At 49.6% G+C, this 22,004-nt stretch overlaps 4 protein-coding genes across 4 annotated transcripts; 2 read left to right on the forward strand and 2 right to left on the reverse strand.

Moving 5' to 3' along the window:
- Window positions 1–1,094: 1,094 nt before the first annotated feature.
- On the forward strand, window positions 1,095–2,060 carry FPRO_04974 (uncharacterized protein; the record flags this gene model as incomplete). The annotated part of the gene is made up of 4 exons (XM_031230542.1): window positions 1,095–1,100; window positions 1,157–1,253; window positions 1,305–1,429; window positions 1,479–2,060. The coding sequence occupies 4 exons, from the start codon at window positions 1,095–1,097 to the stop codon at window positions 2,058–2,060; spliced, it is 810 nt and encodes a 269-aa protein (XP_031080668.1).
- Window positions 2,061–3,305: 1,245 nt separating this feature from the next.
- Window positions 3,306–5,214, forward strand: FPRO_04975 (uncharacterized protein; the record flags this gene model as incomplete). Its single annotated transcript, XM_031230543.1, has 2 exons — window positions 3,306–3,498; window positions 3,548–5,214. 2 exons carry the CDS (start codon window positions 3,306–3,308, stop codon window positions 5,212–5,214), a joined length of 1,860 nt encoding a protein of 619 aa, XP_031080669.1.
- A 328-nt stretch (window positions 5,215–5,542) lies between these two features.
- On the reverse strand, window positions 5,543–6,519 carry FPRO_04976 (uncharacterized protein; the record flags this gene model as incomplete). Its single annotated transcript, XM_031230544.1, has 4 exons — window positions 5,543–6,047; window positions 6,096–6,149; window positions 6,208–6,223; window positions 6,309–6,519. 4 exons carry the CDS (start codon window positions 6,517–6,519, stop codon window positions 5,543–5,545), a joined length of 786 nt encoding a protein of 261 aa, XP_031080670.1.
- Window positions 6,520–7,227: 708 nt separating this feature from the next.
- FPRO_04977 (uncharacterized protein) lies at window positions 7,228–22,002 on the reverse strand (the record flags this gene model as incomplete). Its single annotated transcript, XM_031230545.1, has 1 exon — window positions 7,228–22,002. The coding sequence occupies one exon, from the start codon at window positions 22,000–22,002 to the stop codon at window positions 7,228–7,230; it is 14,775 nt and encodes a 4,924-aa protein (XP_031080671.1).
- Window positions 22,003–22,004: the final 2 nt, after the last annotated feature.

Consider the following 22,004-nt stretch of genomic DNA (forward strand, 5'->3'; position numbering starts at 1 on the left):
GATTTAAAGGGCTGCGACTCAGGCTCTGGGCGGTAGATGGCGTAAGGATGTCGATGAGATGGTCACTGGCAGCATTAGAGTGCAGCAGGTCTGAAAATATTTTGGCGACTACGAAAAGAACTTTGTTATCGATAAGAAACGCACGGGTTCCACAGCTACCCCACATACCTAGGTACTAACTCCCTAGCTACCTTCCTTACCTAGTACTTCGTGACGTTAAGACAAACGAGGAATATTCCTACCTGGACTTTCTCTGGGTAAGGTAGATATGCGAGCTTTGAATTGCAAATATGATTATCACTATTATCGCTATTTCATTCGAAGTCCAATATACTAAGTCTCGGCGGAGTCGGTCCCATATCTCCCTCTACTACCTATAGTTGGCGCTATATCCTTCTGGCCCCTAGGTCCCCACCATCCAACTGGCTGCATTGATTAGAAGAACATTGACTCAACATGGAATGGGCTACTTTCTATATGCCTCAGGGGGAAGGAAACTTCTGGGATTAACTCGGAGTGCCAAAACAGACGGGTCTAAACGGCCTCTAAGTCGGCATGAACTTACCCAAATATTTTCATCACTCAGAGAAGAGGTCCTAAGTGTTTCTGCTTCCCCTTGACATGATATCAGATTCTATACTGGTTGTCAAGTACACTGCCAATGGGGCACAACTAGTTAAGACCTGAAGTTGGTAGGAAGTGAATAATTTCCGATTTAAGAAACAAGAAATAGGTAAATAATGCTTTGAAAGATACATATTCCGCTCGCTGAGGCCTCCAAACCCTGTTTATGTGGATAGAAAGGAAAGATAATGCATGTCTTAGTCCAATGTTCGACTCAAAAAAGATACTACCTATGTTATTGGCTCGAAACCCCCACAATGCGCAGAGGAGCACATGAGAAACGGGTGGGACAAGGCCTGTTAGAAATCAGCATTTAAGCCGCAGGTTTCTGGTGACTTGTTAATCTATTTAACCGCACGATTGAGGCTGTTAGGGTCGCAAAGTCTCCCCTTCTGATAGAGCTTAAATCTGACGTTTTCCGCGACGACGAGAGCTTCTACGGAATCAAAACACTTTTACCACGTCCTAATATGGCTGTAAGCAACGCTCAACTTGCAGTCAACGCCAAAAAGAAAAAGCTCACACATCACAGTCGACAGTTCCCCAGGTCGTTCTCTTCGGAGACTCTTTGTTCCAACAATGCTCAGATATCCAGGACGGCTTCTCTTTCCAAGCTGCTCTCCAGTCTGGTGAGAATCCAACATAAGTGACCGCATAGGAAGCGGCCTGACTTGCTGCAGATTTCATTCGACGTTTGGATATTGTGAACCGGGGATACTCGGGTTTCAACACCGACATCGCTCTGAGATATCTCCCTGAAATCTTCCCGGAACGAACAGCCTCATCACCTAAGATGGACTATCTGGTACGGTGCCGCCATATGAAGCGAAGAATGCGTAGCTAAAAATGAACAGGTTCTCCTGTTTGGCGCAAATGATGCTGTGCTTCCTGGCGCTATCACCAAGCAGCATGTTCCTATAGATCGGTACAAGGAAAACCTCACTAAGATCATCAACCACCCGCGCATCGCTGCTCACAAGCCCCAGATTCTGCTGGTGACGCCCCCTCCCCTGGATGAGATCAAGACGACCCCTCGATCGATCGAGAGTGGCCACCAAGGAGCAGTTCGCAAGTCGGCCATTAGCGCTGCCTACTCCAAGGTGGCTCGTGAGGTCGCGCGAGAGAATCCTGGAGTTATTCTGGTTGACCTTTGGAAGGCCCAGATGGACAAGGCCATCTCCCTTACTCCTGACGATTACACCCCTGGTGGACCATGGCTAGGCGACCCCGAGAACGGTAAGCAGGGTGGCCTGGATACTCTCCTTCACGACGGGCTCCATATGAGCGGATCTGGTTATCAGGTATTCTATGAGAGCCTTAAGCCATTTATCGGCAAGGAGTGGCACGGCCTCGCGGACGATGATCGCAAAGGGTTTGTGATACCAGATTGGCGAGAGCTGCTGGAGCTCAAGCCCAATCTGAACACTGGCGATTAGATGGGATGCAGATTATGACATTTGACATCAGAGGCACTGATTGAGTACAAAGTGTCTAGATGTACGCGTTGCGCAGAGTTTCTTGTGTCTTTGATCCAACGTTCCAGCAATGAAGTGTGAGCGAGGCTTGAGGTATGCCAAGACAATTTCACCCACTACCTTACTTAAGTACTGCATAGGTGACGACGGTTCGAGGCACTGGAACCCGTAGACCTCCAATCGTATTCCCCTTAGTGGCTAGCCCCCCTGACGTTTAATGCTTACAGTGGGTTACTTCAACACGCCACAGGCGCTAGAAGAACCGCCACGTTAGCGCGTTGTCTCAACTACCTACTCAGGCCTCGAGTTGCTCCCATCCGTTTCTTGAATTCAATCCACACCAGCGCCATCTGAATATCCTTTCGGACTTCAACCTTTGATAATTCTCCTGTTTTCAACTCCTGACGTACCTCTACGACCTCGAATACGCCTCAAGATTCCCCTCAAGCTGAAGAACACACGGTGTCGACTGTTACCCCTCCGTAAAAGCCACCCACGATCCCAGCTGCTTTCAACCTCTCGCCCGCTTTACACCATTCATTTACACCTAACTTCGATCCCTATCGTTCATATCAGGATCGGCCTATGTCAAATCTGGCCAATTTCCTACTTTCCATCTCTCATCAACTGTGACGCCTATATTCTTAGCCCTCTTCAAATACGATAGTTGCTTCCGTCAGTAGCTTGCCTCGCAACACTCACCAATAAACGAGCACGCCTCGCCGATCGTCACGTCCACAACTATCACGACCCTAAGTCGCACTCTCGACCTGGGCACCTTTTTAATCGACCCTTGAATACCAAATATACGTCAAGCTACTTACCAGCCGCTCATTTGAGGCTACTACTCACCACGGCCAGGCGATTATCGAGATCGCACTCTGCTTGTCAAGGGCCCTGTGGTCTACACTAGGCGATGCGGCGGGGAGGGAGGACCTCGTGAACTAAATCTTAACTGGGGATCGAGGTCGGAAGTACCAATTGTTTTTATTGTCGAAAAACTTGTGCTGGATCAAAGCTCATGCTGTACGATTGATGCCATTGTCTGTTCTGCCCTTCTCTACTAGCGCCTCCAAATCCCCCTCGTCTCTCGATTTCCCTCTCCCTATCCTTGTTAGTCGAGCCACCAGCCCTCGATCTGCAGTCAATCGGCATTCTATACACCTGGAATTGGAGCCTTGTTGTCCAATCAGACCTGACCTGGGGATGGATCCTAGATTTCCAGTCTCTCGCGAAGATCTGTACAGTCTGCAGATGGAAGTGAAGCAAGTGCAATATACTCAGAGCAATCATGCTGAACGGCTTCTTCGATTGGAAAAGAAACAGGCCGATGATGCCGCATTGAAGTCTGTCTGGAACTCTCCCTTTCCAGGTGTCTTGAGTGGCACACCTCAGACAGGTGAGTTCTCAGCGTGTTGACATTTCGATCATTCCCTTACAAATTTTAGGACCTGTTTCCATTCCACACAATGACATGTTTGATGACTTGGATGAGCAAGGTGAGGAGCTTCTAGGATCTCTTCATCTTGGACCAGCAGAGGAAGAGCCGGTTCGCCGAGGCGCTGCTTCGCGGGCTAATAGTGTTCGATTCGACGAAAGCGCCCTGCACGGATCGAGTTGGGGAGGCCCAAGCAATCGTCACTCTGGAGACTTTGGCCCTGTTCGTCCCGGAAGTGGCCTTATGATGGAGCGATCATTATCTCACAAGTCGGATGGACGACACAGTTCTGCTGGACATTCAGTCCACTCTCACCACTCCATTGCTTCTGGCCGGGCTAGCAGCTTAGGCCTTGATAATAACTTTGCTGTTGGCGACGACGACGACGATTCGTTCGACATTCCTGGTCCCCCTGCGGCGTTTTATGTCCTCGGGACGGTCCCTTCGATCGTTCGATGTTGGTTAACCACCAACTTTGGCCACTCAACACTCCTCTACGCCGACGTTTGCAGTGGCTCGCAAAAGTCCACGGTTGAGTATTCTCTCCTCAGAGAGTTGGATCTTGTTGATAAGATCCATCGCGAGGTTGACGGTGCATATCGCGTTAGGTTAAATGTCTACTTTGCAGAGGCTGTGGTGACGCATCATGGCAGTCGTTCTAGTAGCCCTCATGGGCCTGTCCCTTCAATCACGGTCTTTTTCGAGGTCCTTGGAGTGACAGAGCAGCCTACTCAGGCCGTAGATCGCAAAGCCATTCGAATTTACTTGGGTAGCGATGCTCTCAGAGCCCATTCCGCAGATATTCTATTTTCCCAGAATACTATGACCCTTCGTGGCGACGAGCGAGAGCGACTTCAGGTCCCCTTTGTCCGACCAGAGGATGAAAACGTGTTTCGGAATATTTGCACTACCAACATGGTCCCAGAGAAGCCCAAGTTGAATGCAAATGCTGCTCCTTTCATCTCTGGGGATTTCAGCCAGGCTAGCCAGGAGAGTAATCCTGACACGGAGGCTCCTCAGCAGGATTATGAGTCTCGAAGCGAAATGTCGCCAATGGCAATTGACGCGGTTCTCCATAAGCGACCTAGTTCCAGAGGCAGTGTGTCCGGTGCGGAGAGTGAGAGAAGGTCTCGTGGACTCACCAACGGAGACCAACTAGGTCCTAAGGAGCGTGCTGCTGAGCATTCTGCCCCCGAGGGCTCCAGGCGAGAACCACTTTCAGGGATTTGGGGATCATGGCGCCATGGATCAGGGAATGGAGTGGACGGCCTGCACAGAGATGGTTCATTGAGTGGCTATCAACCTGCCGGCCGAGGCCGCAACATGAAAGTTCTGAAGCCCCAGAAGTCGGCCACGAGGCCAGTTTCTTCTTATGATGCCTCTTCGTCCAAAGGCCAGGGAGATGGTCGACGCAAGAGTCAAGTCGGCGTTGGGGAGAACGGTGGCACTCCTGCCAATCGATGGGAGGCTAAGCGTGCGGTGAGTATGAGCAGCGAACACAAAGCGCAATCGCAGACACAGTCGCTTCCACCTCCAAGTCGTGATGGTCGCAGCGCCAACGCCAACGCCAATAGCAACAATTCCCTGCCTAGGTCTGCCAACCCTGTCGGAGTTGCTTCAGCGTTCTCATGGATGACACCAACATCCAAAGCCAAAACAACCGCGGGCTCAGAGTAATGTGTTTGGATGGCTTGCCAGTGGCCATTCCTTTTTCTATCAGCCGTGTAGACTTTCAGGTCCCTTGGAGTTCATTCTTTGGTCTATGGAGACCATAAATGGGCAGACTCGAAGAAGTGCAGAATTGCAATGACCCGGTCATTCAGGATCCTTAAACAGGATTGATAACGACGAACAAAACGAAACGCAACAGAAAGTAAGAAAACAAATAGAGGCAAAGGCGATTTGATGCTTTGCTAGAAAAGAAAAGAAGAGAAATTGACAGCAGTGATGTTTGTACTATGCAAATGTATGTCTAATCTATCATTAAATAAGTATGTCACTACGCCTATATCTTGGAACCAGGAGGCAAGGCTTGCCAAACCTTTCTGGTGTCTGCAATTGACTCCTTGACAACACCAATCAGTCCCTTGAAAGCAGGATGTTGCGAATCTCCCACGCATTCATACATCCAGCTCTCGCTCGACGTGACCGTGATTCCGGGCTCGGCACGCAATCGATCGAGGGCAATTTCGACCTCGCGAGGATTACAGCTGGATACTCCATCAGCAATGACATACACCTTATGCCCTGCGTCGCGCAAATCGAGCGCTGTCTGGGTAATGCAGATATGAGACTCAATGCCGACAAGAGCGATTTCGGAGCCCTGAGGTAGATCGACGGTGATGGAGGGAATGGACATGGAGAAACGTGTCTTGTCGTGTGGTGACGAGGGGAGGAGCTGCGCCAGAGCTGAGACTGTGGGACCAAGCTTGGCTGAGGTTTGGGTCGTGGTTACGACGGGAACGGAGAGAGTGTTTGCGAATTTGAGGAGCTTTTGGGTGGTGAGGACGCTGAGGTTGATTAGCTGAGTGGCGTCGAATGAACCTGGGCTGCCATACATGCTATCGAATTCGTGAATGACATGGCGAAACTTTTCTTGAATATCGCAAACGCTAAACCACTCTTGATTAGATGTTTCTCTCAGATCGAAGGTACTGTAATGATACATACAAGATCCTTGGGTTCTCTGACCGCCGCAAGTCAGCATCTCTCTTCTTTGTAGACTATGTGGCCCATATCAGATCATAGGTAGTACTAGGAAAGGTACTTACTGAACCGCAGCTCGTTTTGCGCTGGGGATGACATGGCGCGAATCTGGTGCAACGTAGAGCCAGGAGCAGGACGAGACACGGCAGTGCCTTCTAGAGATGTGCTAGCCAATCTCGATGTTGCTGAATTACTGATACTTGCTGCCGCAGCCCGCGAACCTATAGCCAACCGAGATAATCCACGTCGAGAGATGACAGTCGAGAGAACTTGCATAACGAGATCGTAAGGCCAAGATCGAGGGAGGACTCACTCATCAAACCAAGAAAATGAACGGAAGAGATGAACGTACAGATTAGGTAAGTTCCAGTCTTTGGTTGATGTGATCTCAATACCAAGGAAAATAAAATAAAATCGGGATCTGAGACATTTGGAGGTGGTTGAGTTCGAGAAGGGTGGCTGGGGTGAGGGACGGGATAGAGGTTAGCCACAGCGCGGGGGAACGGCAGTGGAAAGTGTGGGGGGGGGGGGGGGGGGGGTTGATCGACGGGCTGTTGTTGCATTTGGTTAATTAATAGCAGAGCAGTTTACCTTTCAACCTGCTGAACCCTAAGTGCACCTGGGGTACTAACTTGGGTATAAGGGGAATAGGTAGTCTTGAAGACAGTGACCTCAGGCCCCAAATACCATGGAGAGTCATTGTCGATAAGGTCATTTGTCTCTCATCAGATCCATTGTATTCACAATTTGGTGTTGAACAAGAATGAACAAGAATGACTTGTCTGAATAATCAAGTCAATCTACTGAATGTCTCTAAAGTAAAGCAATTTTGTCCACAGCCTAGTCTAAACAATGCTTGCCCCTGTTCTATAGAGAATTATTACTGCATCAGATTATGTACTCCCCGAACGCCAGTATATGCGTGCAACCATCTATCGCCAACCAATGCCTTCCCCCAGCCTGTTCAGAGAAACCATCTTTCTCCTAGGCGTTAACTTCAGCAAACCATGTTCGTAAGAGACCAGCCAGGGCGCTTGGCAGCTCTTCAAGATGATGGACGATTAGGTAGTACTGGAATGGGAACGTGTCCAAGTATCTTTCGATGACGACCTTGCTTTCTCCGCCGTCCCGAACAAACTTGGCCTCCTTCAGCTCAAGTACGCTGTCGCCCTTCTTCTTGCCCGTATCATCCATGATGATAAACACAATCATGATGCGCTCCTCCATCGCCTCCCGCAGCATTCGACGGATACCCTCGTGGGCTGATGAAGGCGTAAGGCCGTCCGAGAGAATCAGTGCCAATTGCCAGAGATCCGAGTTGCCGCTGCCCTGTTGTCGTGCAAGTCTGAACGTTTCGATGGTCCGTTGGATGAGAAGTGCAATGTCGGTACGATCTTGAGAAAAGTTGAACTTCTGCAACACCTTGGCTCCAGCATCTGCAGCAAAGGGTACGGTTAAGCCATGGGCTGTGAAAACGTCACTTCCAAAGCCCATGACGCCAACCTGGCCAGCTTCTAGCATGGTAAGTGATCGTGAGACCATGACGAGAGACTCCATGGCCAGAGTACCTGATGATGTTTCACCCATACTCTTACTATCATCCACACAAAGCAGTATCTGGTAGGTACGTTTAGTCGGGATGCTGCGACGCATCCAGATCTTATCCCGCTTATAGCTCGATGCAATGTAAGGGATGATGCGTTTGATGTTGAGTCGCTTCCCTGTACGGAAAGCTCCCGAGAGTTTGGTCGATTGTGAAGGGGTAAGGATAAGCCGGAGTTGGGATGTCAAAGCCAAAGAGAGTGAATGTGTTTTGGTCTGGAATTCAGCCCACTGTTGCATCGACTCGCCGAAATCTCGGAGTGGCCGTTCTTCGTCCGAGATGTGAGTTGAAGAGAGCTGAGTCGATGTCTCCTGAATCTCGACCTCATCTTCCTGTTCATCCAATTGCGCCTCCTGATCTGAAGGACTGAACTGACGGTCATAGTTGCCTTGGCGTGTCTTGACCCCTGAGCGCGTTTCGTCCTGGTCATTATCTGCATCTTGCTTACTGACATCCGGCACCTCTCCCGAATCAGCTGTGTCCATCTTATCGAGATCCTGTTCGGTCTCTTCTTTGTCATCATCCATAAGGCGGCTTGCAGGATCTTGCCTCTCCTCATCGATGGCCATAGACTCGTCGATGGGCTGTACTTGCTCATCATCCGCAGTTCCCATGGCCTGGGTGTCTGTAGCAGTCTCATCATCCTGTAAGTGCTGGAATTCCTTACGACCTTGATCGGCGCTCGGTTCTTGTGGTGCGTTCTGTTCATTGGCGTCTGAAGACTCGGCGTCCTTGATGTCTTCCTGCTGTCGATGCCAGCGTTCAAGTGCATCGCCGAGCTTCTTGAAAGGATCACTGCGTGCCGAATCCGCCTTTTCCTGTTCCTGCTCGGCCCTATCCATGATCTCCTTTGACTGCGAAGTTGATCCCTTGTTCCCTGCGCTTGTGTCCTGATCCGCAGCTCCCTCTCCCATCTCACCATCCTCCTGCTGGGCAGCGTTGCTTTGGAAGTTATCGTCGACATCCATCGAGTCAGCATTCTGATCCTGGCCAGAACTCTTGACATCGCTTGGTGCAGCGTTGTCGGTATCAGCGGTAGCGTTATCTTGAGGCGGTTGATTCTGATCTGTAGCATCCTCCTGATCCTTGTCCTCTTCGTCTTCCTCAGGTTTGGCCTCCTCGTCAACTTCATCTTTGCCACCGGCCTTTTCTTCTGGCATCTCTTCGTCTTCCTGGATTTCGGTCTCTTCTCCGGCCTCTTCTTGAAGCTGGGCTTGGGCCGCAGCGTCATCTAATTCATCTTCCTCCTCGTTACTCATCTCCTGGTCCTCTCCCTCCTTCTTCTCTTCTTCGATATCCGAAAGACCATCCAAGTCATCGCTATCTGACGCCGACTCATGATCGTCATCGAGATCCAACTCCATATCCTCAGGAAGCGCCAGTGTATCATTCTCTTGGGCGGTTTGATCTTGCTTATTCATTTCCTCTTGGGTTTTGACTTCTTCTTCTTCGGCACCAGCTTCCTCTTCTTCTGCGCCTTGTTCACCAGAGTCGTCAACATCTGGCTGATCCTCGCCCTCCTGTTTCTTCGCATCTTCATCTGCTGCCATCTGTTCGTCGTCCTTCTTCTGGCCCTTGGCCTTCTCACCCTGCTGGTCTTTATCAGCCTTTTCTTCGTCCTCTCCATCCCACATCTTCTCGTCAACGGCAGTGGGATCTAGGTCATCGACCTCTCCAGCTTCTTCATCCATATCGTTCTCCTCCTCCTCCTCATCTCCATTCTTCGAACCCTCATCATCATCATCGGCCCCATCAACACTGCCCATGTCTCCTTCGAGCTCCTCATCAGCCATATCCACCGCATCTTTTTCGTCTTCCATTTCGCCGTTCTCCTCCTTGTTTGCTTCTTGGGCAAGCTCGGACAAGTCCTCGTCAGGCTGAATGTCCTTGCTGATGTCTTCGGCCCCTTCACCATCACCAAGACCAGTTCCAGACTCCACTTTGCCAGAATCGCCAGAGGTTTCATCAGACTTTTCTTGTGGTGTACAGAACCCTTGAGAGGAAATTTGAGTGAACGTCTTGGTCATGCTATAGGACATGTGTGCTATGGCGCTGTGGATATCGACAACTTGCATCAAGGTCTGCTGAGCGAGATTAACGTATTCATTCAGGACAGGACATGCGATCGTCATGAGACTCATGGCAGCTTGGCTGAGACTCGGTTCTTCGAGATGAATCTGCTTCAACATCTTGATACAGCTGGCCACACTCCTCTCGATCTCGGTAGTACGGAGTTTTGCAAAGAGATTTACGAAGCCGTCGGCGTGACTGGTGAGCCAGGAAGGTTCGTCCTCTCTATAATCAGTTCCCTTTGCGGCTTTCTTCACGCTCTCAATTGCGACCAGGATTTTGTCGCAAAGTGTCGAGACAGCATTTGCAAAAGTGGTGATTTCCATGTCGTCAGATGTAAGGCTGGGCGCGGCTTCTCTTGTAATCTTGGTCCAGCCAACAATTTGGAGAAGAATGAAAGAGAGTTCCGGCTGCTCCGTATTCAACTCTTCGAGGTCGGCGCGGAAACTAGCCAATTCACTCGAGAAATTCGCCTCAGCACGAGCAGCTGCTTCGGAAGACACACCATCTGGAAGTGGACCGAACCCAGCACTCAGAGTATGGAGAGACTCGAATCGCCCATGCCACAACTTCAGCTGTTCTATCGCCGCCGTGTGCTTGATTTCCCCAAGCTTCTCGTGGATTTCAATCAAACGAATGGCATGCTGGAGAATCTGAACAAGCCAAGGGACAAGACGTTTCCAGTTAGAGACTGCTGTCTTACGAATGAGAAGTTCGTGCTCATCAGAAATTCCAAGGCCGCTGAATTGTTTTATGGATTGTCCAAGAAGTGATAAGGAGGAGGCACCAGATGTGATCGAATGTCTCTGAGTCAGTAAAAGGCTGAGCATTCCTTCAACAAATCCAGCACTTCGCGCAACCTCGGCACTGGTAAGATCCTCAGAATGGTCTCGAGAAGCAGCCCTGACCTTGGGGATTAAATCAAGAATCTTGTGCAAGTGATAGTCCATGGCTTCGGTAGAATTGTGCGAAGGAAGTTGCACAGGTTGTATTGACGACAACACAACTGATAGTGATGCCTGCTCCGCAAGCTTGTCCTGCCCTAGGTTGTGCTTGAAACCCATTTGCCGAAGATCGCGCAAGGTATCTGCAAACAGTTTCCTCTTTCTTGTCTTCAAATGCTTGACTTGGTCCTTGTTCTCATCGGTCAAAAACGGCGGTGTCTCTTTGCGAAGTTCCGCCATTGACTTGCTCAGGCTAGAGACGTAGTCATCAACAATTTGAGGTACCTGGCTTGTCATCTCTGGATTGTGTGAGATCTTTCGCATGACAGAGACAGTTTTAGAGACGTTGGCAAGGCGCTTGTGGCCATCGGTCCACCCTGGCAGAGCGCTGTTAAGCTTAGAAAACGCGTCCGCAGAAACATCCATAATAGGAGATCTATCTCCTACATAGTTTGCGTGGTGGACGTCTTGATCAGGTAAACCTTGTTCAATAATTTGTTTTGCTTCCTGGCCAAGAACACCGCGGAACTTTCTGATGATTCGGAAAAGCTTCTGGTGAGACTTGCGAGCACTTTCCCGGAGTGCATTGATATTTGTGTCTTTCCAGCTAGCCATTAGCAGTACATCCTTCATCTTCTTCTCAATGGGAAGGCGTCCTTTGCAGATAGTTTCATCCATAATCTTCTCGTAGCGGGAATAGTACTGGATGAAGTTGGACAACGCATGCAAAATAAGTTGAAGTACTGGGTAATCTTCAGTCAATAGCTTGAGATGACTCTGAAGTTGACGCAGCAATGCCAATCGAGCTCCATATTGCCCAACAATTGCGGTCGAGAAGTACATCTCCAGACTTGAGATGAGAGAGGAAGCATATTCCTGCAACTCGTCGCTAACCTCGACCAAAGACAGAGGCACAGCGATAACAACTTGATAAGCAACGAACCACCAAGAGTAAGCATCATTTTGACACTTCTTCTGTTCCATATCAAAGAGATTGGCCCAAGTTGAGAGTTCCAATCGTCGCCAGCGGATGACCGTATCCGTAAGCAGGTTATGAAGAGTAAGAACACCATATATTTTACTAGCCCAGCCGCCGAATTGCCATTCGTATACGTGGCTGTGGAGGTATTCAACCTTGGGAAGAATCTTGGCCAAAGGTTCGGTATGAACAAGTTCGAGGACCTGTTCGCAAGCATGAATGACATCAGCCAAGGGTTGCATATGTCCGATTTCGTCGACCATTTGCAGCTCGCGGAACCGAGACTTTATTTTGTGCATGAGCACAACGAGCTGGCGGGCTTCAGGAACGTTGGCATCTGTGTAAAAGTTGTAGGATTTGTCCACGGTCGGTGATACAAGAGAATCAAGCTTGTCATTCAAGAAGAACATGGTTCCGGCCAACATCTTGCTTGTCAGACTACGATCAATGTTTTTGTGGTCGATGGTTTCTGAAGTAATTCTGTCTCCCACAGATTTACAGGCATCCTTTAAAGCCGTAGTAAATTGCGGCGGGTTGAGGAAGAGACTCTTGTGAATTTCGGCCACTCGAAGTGACTGATCGCGGACTTCATCCGGCTTCTTGTTGGTTGGGACATTTGCGGCTTCGTCTTCATCGAAAGTCGGAAAGAGCTCATTGAACTCCTCGGCATCAACTTGCTCCTCATCTTCCAGAGAACCTCGAAAGCGATACAGGCTCCCCTTGGCGGTTTGTTCTTTGCGGTCTACTTCGAGTCGCCTAGTCCATTCGTCAAACAAATTGTGGAAACTTCTGAACACCATCTCGCGGGCTTCTTGTTCAATATTGTCGATGCCTTCAATGCTAGCAACCACTGACATGTAGTTGAGAAACTCAAATGTTCTGGACGAAAATTGTCCATCCAGTTGATTCCACATACTGCCACCAAGGAAAGGAGTAACCTCGAGAAGCTGGTAAGAAGCAGGTGCCAGGCTTTGGGCTGAAGCAGCGTCACAAAGGGAGAGCCCTATCATGAGGCAACGAAGCAGGTTTGACGTGGGCCGAGTCATGTCTTGATATGCCTCAAAACGAGCAGAAAGTCGATCCAAGAGTCTGAGAACATTTTCCTTGACAAGCTGCAACTCCTCGGTTGCTCGGGCCGGATCTTTGTCGAGAATTTGAAGAGCCGCGGACAATGTAGGACCTGTGACTGCTTTTAGAACGTTTGAGAATTCAGCGTGGATGCGGTTTAGCTCTGATTGATCTGGTCTGTAGATAGCGCGGACCTCTTCGGGAAGGGGGCCCAAGGCCGCAGACTCTGCTTCGAGCAATCGAATGCGTTCATTCGTGTCTTGTCCAGTAAAATGCTTCTCAAATTTCCTCAGCGAGTCTGCTTCCCTATTGAGGGCAGTATGCATCTCTTGAAGGAATTCGCGCTCCATCTTGGGTCGACTTTGCGGATCAAAAACGCGGTCCGGAACGTACAGCTTGACGGTTCCGATGCTGAAATGAATCCATGCAAAGGCTGAGAGTTGGGCTTCTCGCTGACTATCGTATTGTAAAGTTGCAAGAGCCTTAAGAGCCGGGATGAGATGCTCGACTGCAATTTCGCGGAAGTGATCTGTCTTGATCCGGGGCGCCAGATCATCGAAAGCACGAGAGCTGCGGGTAAGGTCTTGGGAAGCCAGCTGGGCGGCCTCAATGACAGCATCCTTGAGATTCTGGTTATGGGCGCTGAAAACTTCAAGGACAAGCTGAGACAGAACATTGTTGAGCCGTGTCAGGGGGTTTGCCACCACATCCGCACTCAGTTTCATGATCTGTCGCCCAGCGATTGGAAGCTCGGTTTCAAGAAGAGCTAATGAGCCAAGATTGACAGATCCTAGGTTTTGCAGTTTGTCCCAGAGACAAGAAACAAATTTGCCATCCCAAGAGAATTTGTTCTGGTAGACCAGGTTCTCCACCGATTGAAGAAGCGCGGCTTGGAGATTAGAGCTGGCCAACATCATCCCTGCCTGTGTAGGTATATCGGACAACACTTGAAGCTCTGTGTCACCCGAGGGCAAAGATTTGAGCATTGAAACCTGGCGGAGTGCTTCAAACTCTTCCATCATAAAAGGCTTACGTTCAACCTCGTCGACCCCGATCCGACTCTCCAGAGACTGAATTTCAGTAGCAAGGTCCTGTAGGAGGCTGTCGACATTCGGAGCGTCCCCACGGAGAATTCCAGAAGCCTTTTCCAGTGTAGTCATAGCTTTTGTGAGATCAGAAATTGATGCTCCAGCCTTCCATCGCAATGCATCGAATCTTGAGCCTAGTTTCTCGAGTTCTATTGTGCGATCCAGAATCATCTTCGTAGGCAAAGGAGTGGGTCTGAAAAGGTGCCAAAGCAACTCCATGCTTAGGCCAGTTGATAATCTGAAACCAGCAGTAAAGTCTTTGCCAAGCCGCTCGATTAGCAGAGAGACGAATTCTTTTTCTTGAGACCCAATCGATGCATCCAAATGTTTTTGAAGGAAGTTTGCACCTTGAGCAAGGTGTGCTTGAAATCTTGCTTCGTCAAAGTCGGATTCAATACCAAGACGGATGGTCCTCTTGAGATAGCACAGGATGCCCCTCAAAATGCGGACTCGCTCCATCCATTTTTCGAGAGACTCAAATTTGAAACCGAGCCATTCCTTTGCCGCGTTGATTGCGGACAGCAAGAAGGAAGCTAGCTTGACGGTGGCATCCTTGGACACGGCAGCGACACGGTCGCTTATCAATGATCTTTGGAGTCGGTTGAGAGCAGTCAACTTGTTGACCTGAGCCTGGCATCGCTGGTCCTCAATTGAATTCTGCAGACGATTGAGCTCATGATAAAACTCCAAGCATGCACCAAGCCATCTTGTTTGGTCTGGTGCAGATGAAAGCTGGGCGATAGGGAAGTTATTGAGAGGATGCAATGGTTGCGCAGGTTTGAGTCCCTCGGGAATGGGCAAAGAGCTGTATAGATGAGAAATTCCATTGACACCATCAGCCCCATTACTTGAGTTCAGGAAGCTGAGCAATTCTGTTACTGCAGAGCTTAATCCCCTGCTATGTGTGTCATGGTTGGATAGAGTGCCCGTAAACCGAGGCAGAACAGGCAAATCAGCAATCGAGAGTGTCTCAAGAGCCCGCTCGATGACCTCAACGGATCCCTCGGTGTTAAAAACAGTATCGGAAACCTGGCGGGAAATGTTATATCTTTGAAGGCTGCTCTCCACACTCACGACCCGGTGGTAAGATGGGTCAAGGGATGGCGGTGGTGTGTGAATGTGAATTTCAACCGCGCGGTTCCTCATCGCGCGAGAGAGTTCGCCGTAGCGTGGGTCCATCGTCAAAAAGATCCTGAAGTCTGGATGGGGGCGTACGACTCTTGGCTCTCCGCCGGGTCCGCAATGCTCATTGATACTCAGAAATCCATTCGGTTCGAGGAGAGAATTCAATCGATCCAGTACTGAGGCGTTACACATGTTCGCGTTATCAAGAACCAACCATTGACCTAACTGTAGTGCCTTGACGATAACACCATCCAACCATTCGAAACGGGGATTCTCTAGCACTAAAGAATGCTGGAGGGTAGTAAGCGCCTTTGACAATGCAGTTGCCACCTCAGAGTCTGCAGATACACTGCCAAGTAGGTGTTTTACAGAGGTGGTGATCGGGGGAAGAGAGTCGGCGTCGCCAGTAAATCCATCGAGCAAATGAAGTAGTTGAAGGGCTTCAATTGGAATATCATCAGGCACGGCCGACATGATATTATTCTGAAGATCCCGCTGAAGGGCCCGGAGTACCGCGTTGACCTCCCGGAGAGGGTCCGCCTGCTCGAAGCCACCAACAAGATCCATCGTGTCGATGTCAGCGTTCATTGGAAACACCACAAGTGACTTTCCGGCCAAAGCCGCAACATGTTCCAGAAGAACAGTTTTACCATAGCCTGACGGACTGCTCAAGATACAGGGAACATTCTGTTTGACGCAAATCATGATTGACTCAAGCTCAGACAGCCGGGGGACAATATCAATATTGGGCAGTCGCTCTGGCTGTGAATGAGGGTGTCTGTCAAGTAATGCCATACCGACTTGTCCGAACAATGGGTTAATATCATGATACAAGCTATGTCGTCTTGGCATAGACCCAGAGATGAGAGTAAAGAGGTCGTTGACCTCCTTACGATCTCGCTCCGTTCTAAAACGTTGTCGCACAATAATATCGAGGAAGTCATCAGCGTAGGCGTTCTGAAGCAGTGGATCAGACGAGTCTAGAAGTTTTAACCAGCGAAGCACATCGCGCAAGTTGAATTCCCAAGGACTCCCTTGAGTTCCGAATGACTTCTCAACTGCAAGCTTGTAATCCAGCTGAGACACAAATTGGATAAGTTGGCTGATCACTGATGGAGAGATATTGGGGTGGTTGTGTGCTGCGATCAAGTTCAGATCATCGTCCGAGAAGACGTCAGCGTACACAACGATAAAACGATTAACGAAAGAGGCGGGCAATCCCTTTCGACCACCGCCTTGATGATGAGGGTTTTGGGCTGCAAATAGGCGGAAGTCTGGATGGCGTTTGAAGACTTGGTCTAGCTCGGAAATGTAAACTTCGCCTCGATGATCGAGACAGGCGTTCAACCCTTCCAGGACAGACTGAGATGCAAGATTCATTTCATCCAAGAGTACCCATTCGCCCTTCTGCATAGCCTGCAGGAACGGCGCATCTCTCCAAGCAAAATTGCCAGCTTCTGCTCCTTCAACTGGGACGTCTGTACCAAACAAATCCATCAAATCGGTTTGATCAGACAGATTGATTCTGGTCAATGGCTGCCCACATGCCTGAGAAAGAGCGGCAACCAGAGTCGTCTTTCCTACACCGGGGCTGCCTTCGAGAAGAATTGGTTTCTGCATTTGCAATGCACGAAGGACTCGCATAGCGTTCAGACGAGTGGTGGGTGCATGGAAAGCGAAACCAGGATCAGCGACGCCTGCGGAAGCACGAGGTATGCTGAAGTGCCCGATTGTTAGAGAATTACCATCCATGGAGAGCTCCGGATGAGTTTCGTAAACGCCAGACACATCCTTGCCGATGAGTTCGCTTAGCTTATCAAGGCACTTCTGGCGCTGTTGGCCCAGAGACTTGGGATCTGTGGCTAGAAGAGCAGAAGGGTTTGCACCTATGCTATCGATAAAGATTGTAGAGGCACCGTGAACCAAGGAAACAATAGGCTCGCCGGTCCGAAAAGTATTAATAAATTGTACCCAGACGAGGATTTCTCGGACGGAGAATGGTGCTGATGCCATAGATCTGAAGGTATCCCCGAACCATGCAGCGAACTTGACCACAATTTCAACCAGTTGCTTGGAGTCACCATGAAGCTTTGTCTTGACAATCTCATAAATATCCTCGGTCCGAGACAAAGCTGGAACCCAGATCTCTGTGAATCGATTTCGTAGCGCGGGCGACAGTTCCTTCTTTCCGAAGTCGCCACCAGGATTCATAGTAGCGAAGAACTGGAAGCCATCTGCTCCGACAACAAAAGAGTTGTCTATGCCCTTCTCGGCCAAAAGAAGTGTCCTCGAGGGCTCGAGTACAGAGTTCAGACGCTCCAGTACTGAGTCATCGGCCAAGGAAATTTCATCCAGGAGGAAGAAATGGCCTTCCCGCATGGCCTCAACCAAGCTTCCATCTGCCCATTCGAACAGAGCCTTGCTTCGCGTCTCATTTACAGTGATACGTTCTTTAACCTCCTGGGGAATGTCGCTGGTGACTGAAAGATCCAGTGCTTTGTATCGGTCAAGGCGATCTTCCACAGAGCCAGAGACATCCAAATCGAGGCTTTGCAGAACCGACTTCAAATCCACATCCAAAGCATCGACAATGGCTCCACGATTACGGACAGGTCTTTGTGAACCAATCAAATCACCAGTCTCAGTATTCTGATGAGCGTTGACGATATGAAGCTCTTTCTTCAATGCCTCCGCAAGCAATTGAACAACTGTTGTCTTTCCACACCCTGTCTCACCGACCAGAAGGACGGGTTCATTGTTGCGCAACGCCCGAGAGACGAGAACATAAAGTCGGCGCATCGCGTGCGTCCATACCACGCCTTGGCCGTTGGGATTGCTGGTGAAGTGCTTCAGTTCAGGAGCCACTGTGACGGAATACAGGTCTTGGGGATTGATCTTCACTTTGAAGACCTTTTCAATGACCTCCTTAACTGCGATACGCTCCTCTTCATTACGGACTCTTTCGGCCAATAGCATAAATCCATGAGCGGCAATCTCCTCGCGGGTATCGGCCTCGCGCAAAGCCCAGCGAAACAAATCGCGAAGTGTCGCGAAACTGTCCTTCTGCTCGAATAATCGACTGGTTTGGCGAAGCCTAGAGAGTTCCTTATAGACATTGACAATTCTGCGGCAATCCGGAGGAGAGGTGTTGCGGCTTCGTTGCTGAAGGATAAACTCCAACTCATCTTCGGGAATATCATCAAAGTGTAATTCCAAGAATCGATTACGGAACGCTCTTGAGAGCACCTTTCTTCCGCCGTAAAGACCAGGAGGGTTTTGAGTAGCAAACAAAATGAAGTTTTCGTGAGGTTTGACAATTTCTTGTGTTTCGGGGATCAGAAGTTCGCGGTTGTCATCCAGAAGACGATTCAGGGCCTCGAGGACATCAGTTGGTGCTAAATTTAGCTCATCGAGTACGATCCAGTGACCTTGACGCATTGCTTGAACGAGAATGCCTTCTTGGAAACGGAGCTTGCCATCAGAACCCGAGATGTAGGTGCCCAGGTATTCTTGAAGATCGGTATGTTCGTGGTTGTTGATTCGCACGAACTTGTTACCAGTAAAGTTTGCGAGGTACTCGATCATACTCGTCTTTCCGGCAGAAGTAGGGCCTTGAATCAGAATGGGGAATCGCCTTGTAGAAGTGGCTCGGACAAGGTTCAGCAGGTTGCGTTCAACGTAAGGGGTAATGATATAGTCTTCCCGCTCAATAGGGGTTTCGCTGCCCTGGAACAACCAGTATTGTCTGTCTCTGTTCTTATTCTTGAAACGGACATATTGCTTTCCGTCATTTGGGTGTTTCGGGGCCTGGGAAAGTAAAGACTGGGGATTTCCATGTTTCTCGAAAAGGTGGTGGGATATTAGGGGAATAAGCATGTTTTCAGACTCTCGGTCAAGGAGGGTAAGGAAGCCCATCGAAAACCCCTCATACAAAGCCCTTCTAACACCATAGTAGGGGGCGATAGTGTTTACATAGCTAAGAACTCGCGTGAGGGTTCGAAGACTGAAATGAGGTACTTCATTCGCGCCATCGACTAACCGTTTCTCCTCAGCCAGTCGCTTGGTGTTAATATAGAGACGGGCAATATCATCTGCCGCTTGATCATTCTTGCTGTTGCTGCTTCCCAGGTATGTCTTGATGATTGTGAGAAGATCCTTAAGGTCTTTATCGGGACTGGAAACGTAGACTTCAGTAAATCTGGAGCGAATGCCCACTGGGAGGTCGCGTTTCCCAATATCGGTCGCAGGATTCATCGCGCCGAAAATGCGGAAGTTTGGATGAGCTTCAATTTTCTCAATCTCGCCAGTTTCAGAGAGTAAAATGGATGGTCTTTCGTCAGGCCCAGTCAGGAGATCCGCGATGCTCTCAAGCGTGTCGGGCGACGCGAGATTTATCTCATCAAGAAGAACCCAGTCACCGTTACGCACGGCCTTGACTAAATTTCCCTCCATGAAAGAGAAAGCAAAACTACCAGAACCTCCAGAGATCTGAACATCAAACTGCTCAAGATTACGAGCAAACATATCCCATCTTGGACGTAGATCGAGCAGGGTCTGGAGCTTTGACTGGGTTTTTCGACGTTTGGTCGGTTGCTCGTCACCATTCCTGGTCTCTGCTTGCTCAGTTTGAACTCTTTCGAGCTCTTTGACGATCTTGTTGAACATTTTAGGGGCTTCCTTCCACAACTTTGACACCCTTGACCACTGCCCCTTAACAAAACACTTGCCAACTTGTTCAAGATACTTCTGGTTCTTTGATGCGGAAATACCAGTTGCCGAGAAAAGATCTTCAAACTCCTCCTTCAGGGGCATCGCCAACGTCCGAGTGTTGACTGGCTTGAAGCCACCCAGAAGATCGCCGACTTCACTCTGCTGTGACAAGTTGACTGCAATAAGCTTATGGCCCAAAGACTCAGCCAATTGCTGTACGACAGTTGTTTTACCGATACCAGTTTCTCCGACAAGGAGGACAGGTTCATTTAGCTTCACAGCTACGGCAATCTGTTCCAACAGCTTCTTGGCGTGCGCTGTGCTAGCGAAGGGTCGTTTGGATTTCTGAACTCGGTTCGATAACTTCTTCTTCCGTAACACAGCACGCCCAATGCTGAACTGGTTGTCACTCTCGTTCAGATTGGGTATGTGTGTAGTGAAGTAGTGCTCTGCTAATTCCTTGGGCAATTGCATCTCCTCAGCAATCGCAATAATGAGCTGTTTGCCAATTTCAGGATCAGGGCAACTTCCAACAAAGCAATCAACAGCTTCCAGGAACATCTGATCGCTTGTTGTCTTGGTGATTGGCTCTTCTCCCGTTTTTGACCCAGCAGCGATCAAGCATTCGCGTAACCGTCGGCACCATTTGAGCAGATCTCGCAATGTCACTTGACGGTCCATAATATTTCGGCCTCGAGCCAAAGCGCCAGGCGTTGAGCCAAGACGACACAAACGAGCATACACTGCCAGAATGCTAGGTATAAACTTTCGCAAGATGGGATACGTCTGAGCCACAACATCCTCGAGTTCAGACGCCGCAAGGGCTTGTGTACTCAGAGTTTGCCAGAAACGAATGCCAACTAGGCTTGGCAGATTCTCTCGGCCATTCATCCCCTTAGACGTCCGCACAGTTGCAAAAAGTCGGAAAGTGCTAGCTGCTTGTATTCTTTCGCCTCTGCTTGGGATGAGTAGTTCACTTCTTTCGATCAGGGGGAGCAGTGTGCTCAAGACCTCAGTCGGTGCCCGATCAAGGTCTTCCACTAATACCCATCGGCCTTCCTTCACAGCTGTTGTCAACACACCGGGCCTCCATTGAAAGCTACCGGGCTTCGAATCAGTCGAGTATAGTCCAATAAGCATTTTCGCGTCCGTTTGTTCATTAAGGTGCAATGTGACCATGTTAGAATACATGCCGAGCTGCTTGGCGATTTCGTGAACAAGGGCCGTCTTTCCAACGCCAGGAAGACCATATAACATTACTGGGTCAGATTCACGGAGCATAGTCGCCAATCGCTCAAGATTTGAGACAGTCGTGGGGGTGAGGACAAGGCTGGAGGGTTCTCCGGTTGGACCTAGGGGTCTGGGCAGAATAACGTTGCCATAACACACAACGTAAGGAGTGAGGGTCTGCGTGAGCGGAGAATCATCTGCTGCGGCCTCGTAGGCGGCCTGCACTTCTTCGCGCAGGGCCAGAAGAGACTTCACTCGAGACTGCTCGTACAGCGAAAGGAATCCATAATCGATCGATCGACCGTCAAAGTCTGCGAGGATGGCCTCACTCTTACCAATATGTTCCTGGATGAGGGATTCAAGCTTCCAATCGGAACCATGGAGGAGTTGGATGAAAATCCGGGTCGCAAGATAACGCACAGCTCTGCTCTCATGCTTAAACAAGGTCTGCATCAAGGCAGCGGATGTCAATGGGCCAAAATTGCGCGAATCGAAGCTGATTAACCTCCACACAACAAGGAGGCTCTGTAAGAGGATCTCTCCATCCTGTTCCATGGCATTTTGGTCTAACCGTAAGGGCGGGAGTCGGAGAGAGGGTGAGTTCGTCGTTTGTTCGGGAGTAGAGGAGGCGTATTCAATAAATGTTGAAAGGTAAGGAGCAAAGGGTAGAATTCGAGCTAACGCTGAGTATATTCGTATGCGTTGTTGTCCATTTCCGGGGTTGAGGATCCATCGAGCACAAATGTCTGGGAAAATATGCTCGAAATGCGCAAAGATACGCTCTGTAAGTGGCGGGCAAAGAGCTGCCTCTGCAACAGCATCTAGCAGTTTCGTCGAGGACTGGTCTTGGATAATGGCCAGTATTTCTGCTGGCAGATGTTCCAATACAGTCGCATCCGCGAGGAGCGACCTCCTCTGCCGCGAGACATCAATCATTGCCATGA

Source organism: Fusarium proliferatum (assembly GCF_900067095.1).
Source record: "Fusarium proliferatum ET1 genome assembly, contig: FPRO_scaffold004, whole genome shotgun sequence".
Lineage (NCBI taxonomy): Eukaryota > Fungi > Ascomycota > Sordariomycetes > Hypocreales > Nectriaceae > Fusarium > Fusarium proliferatum.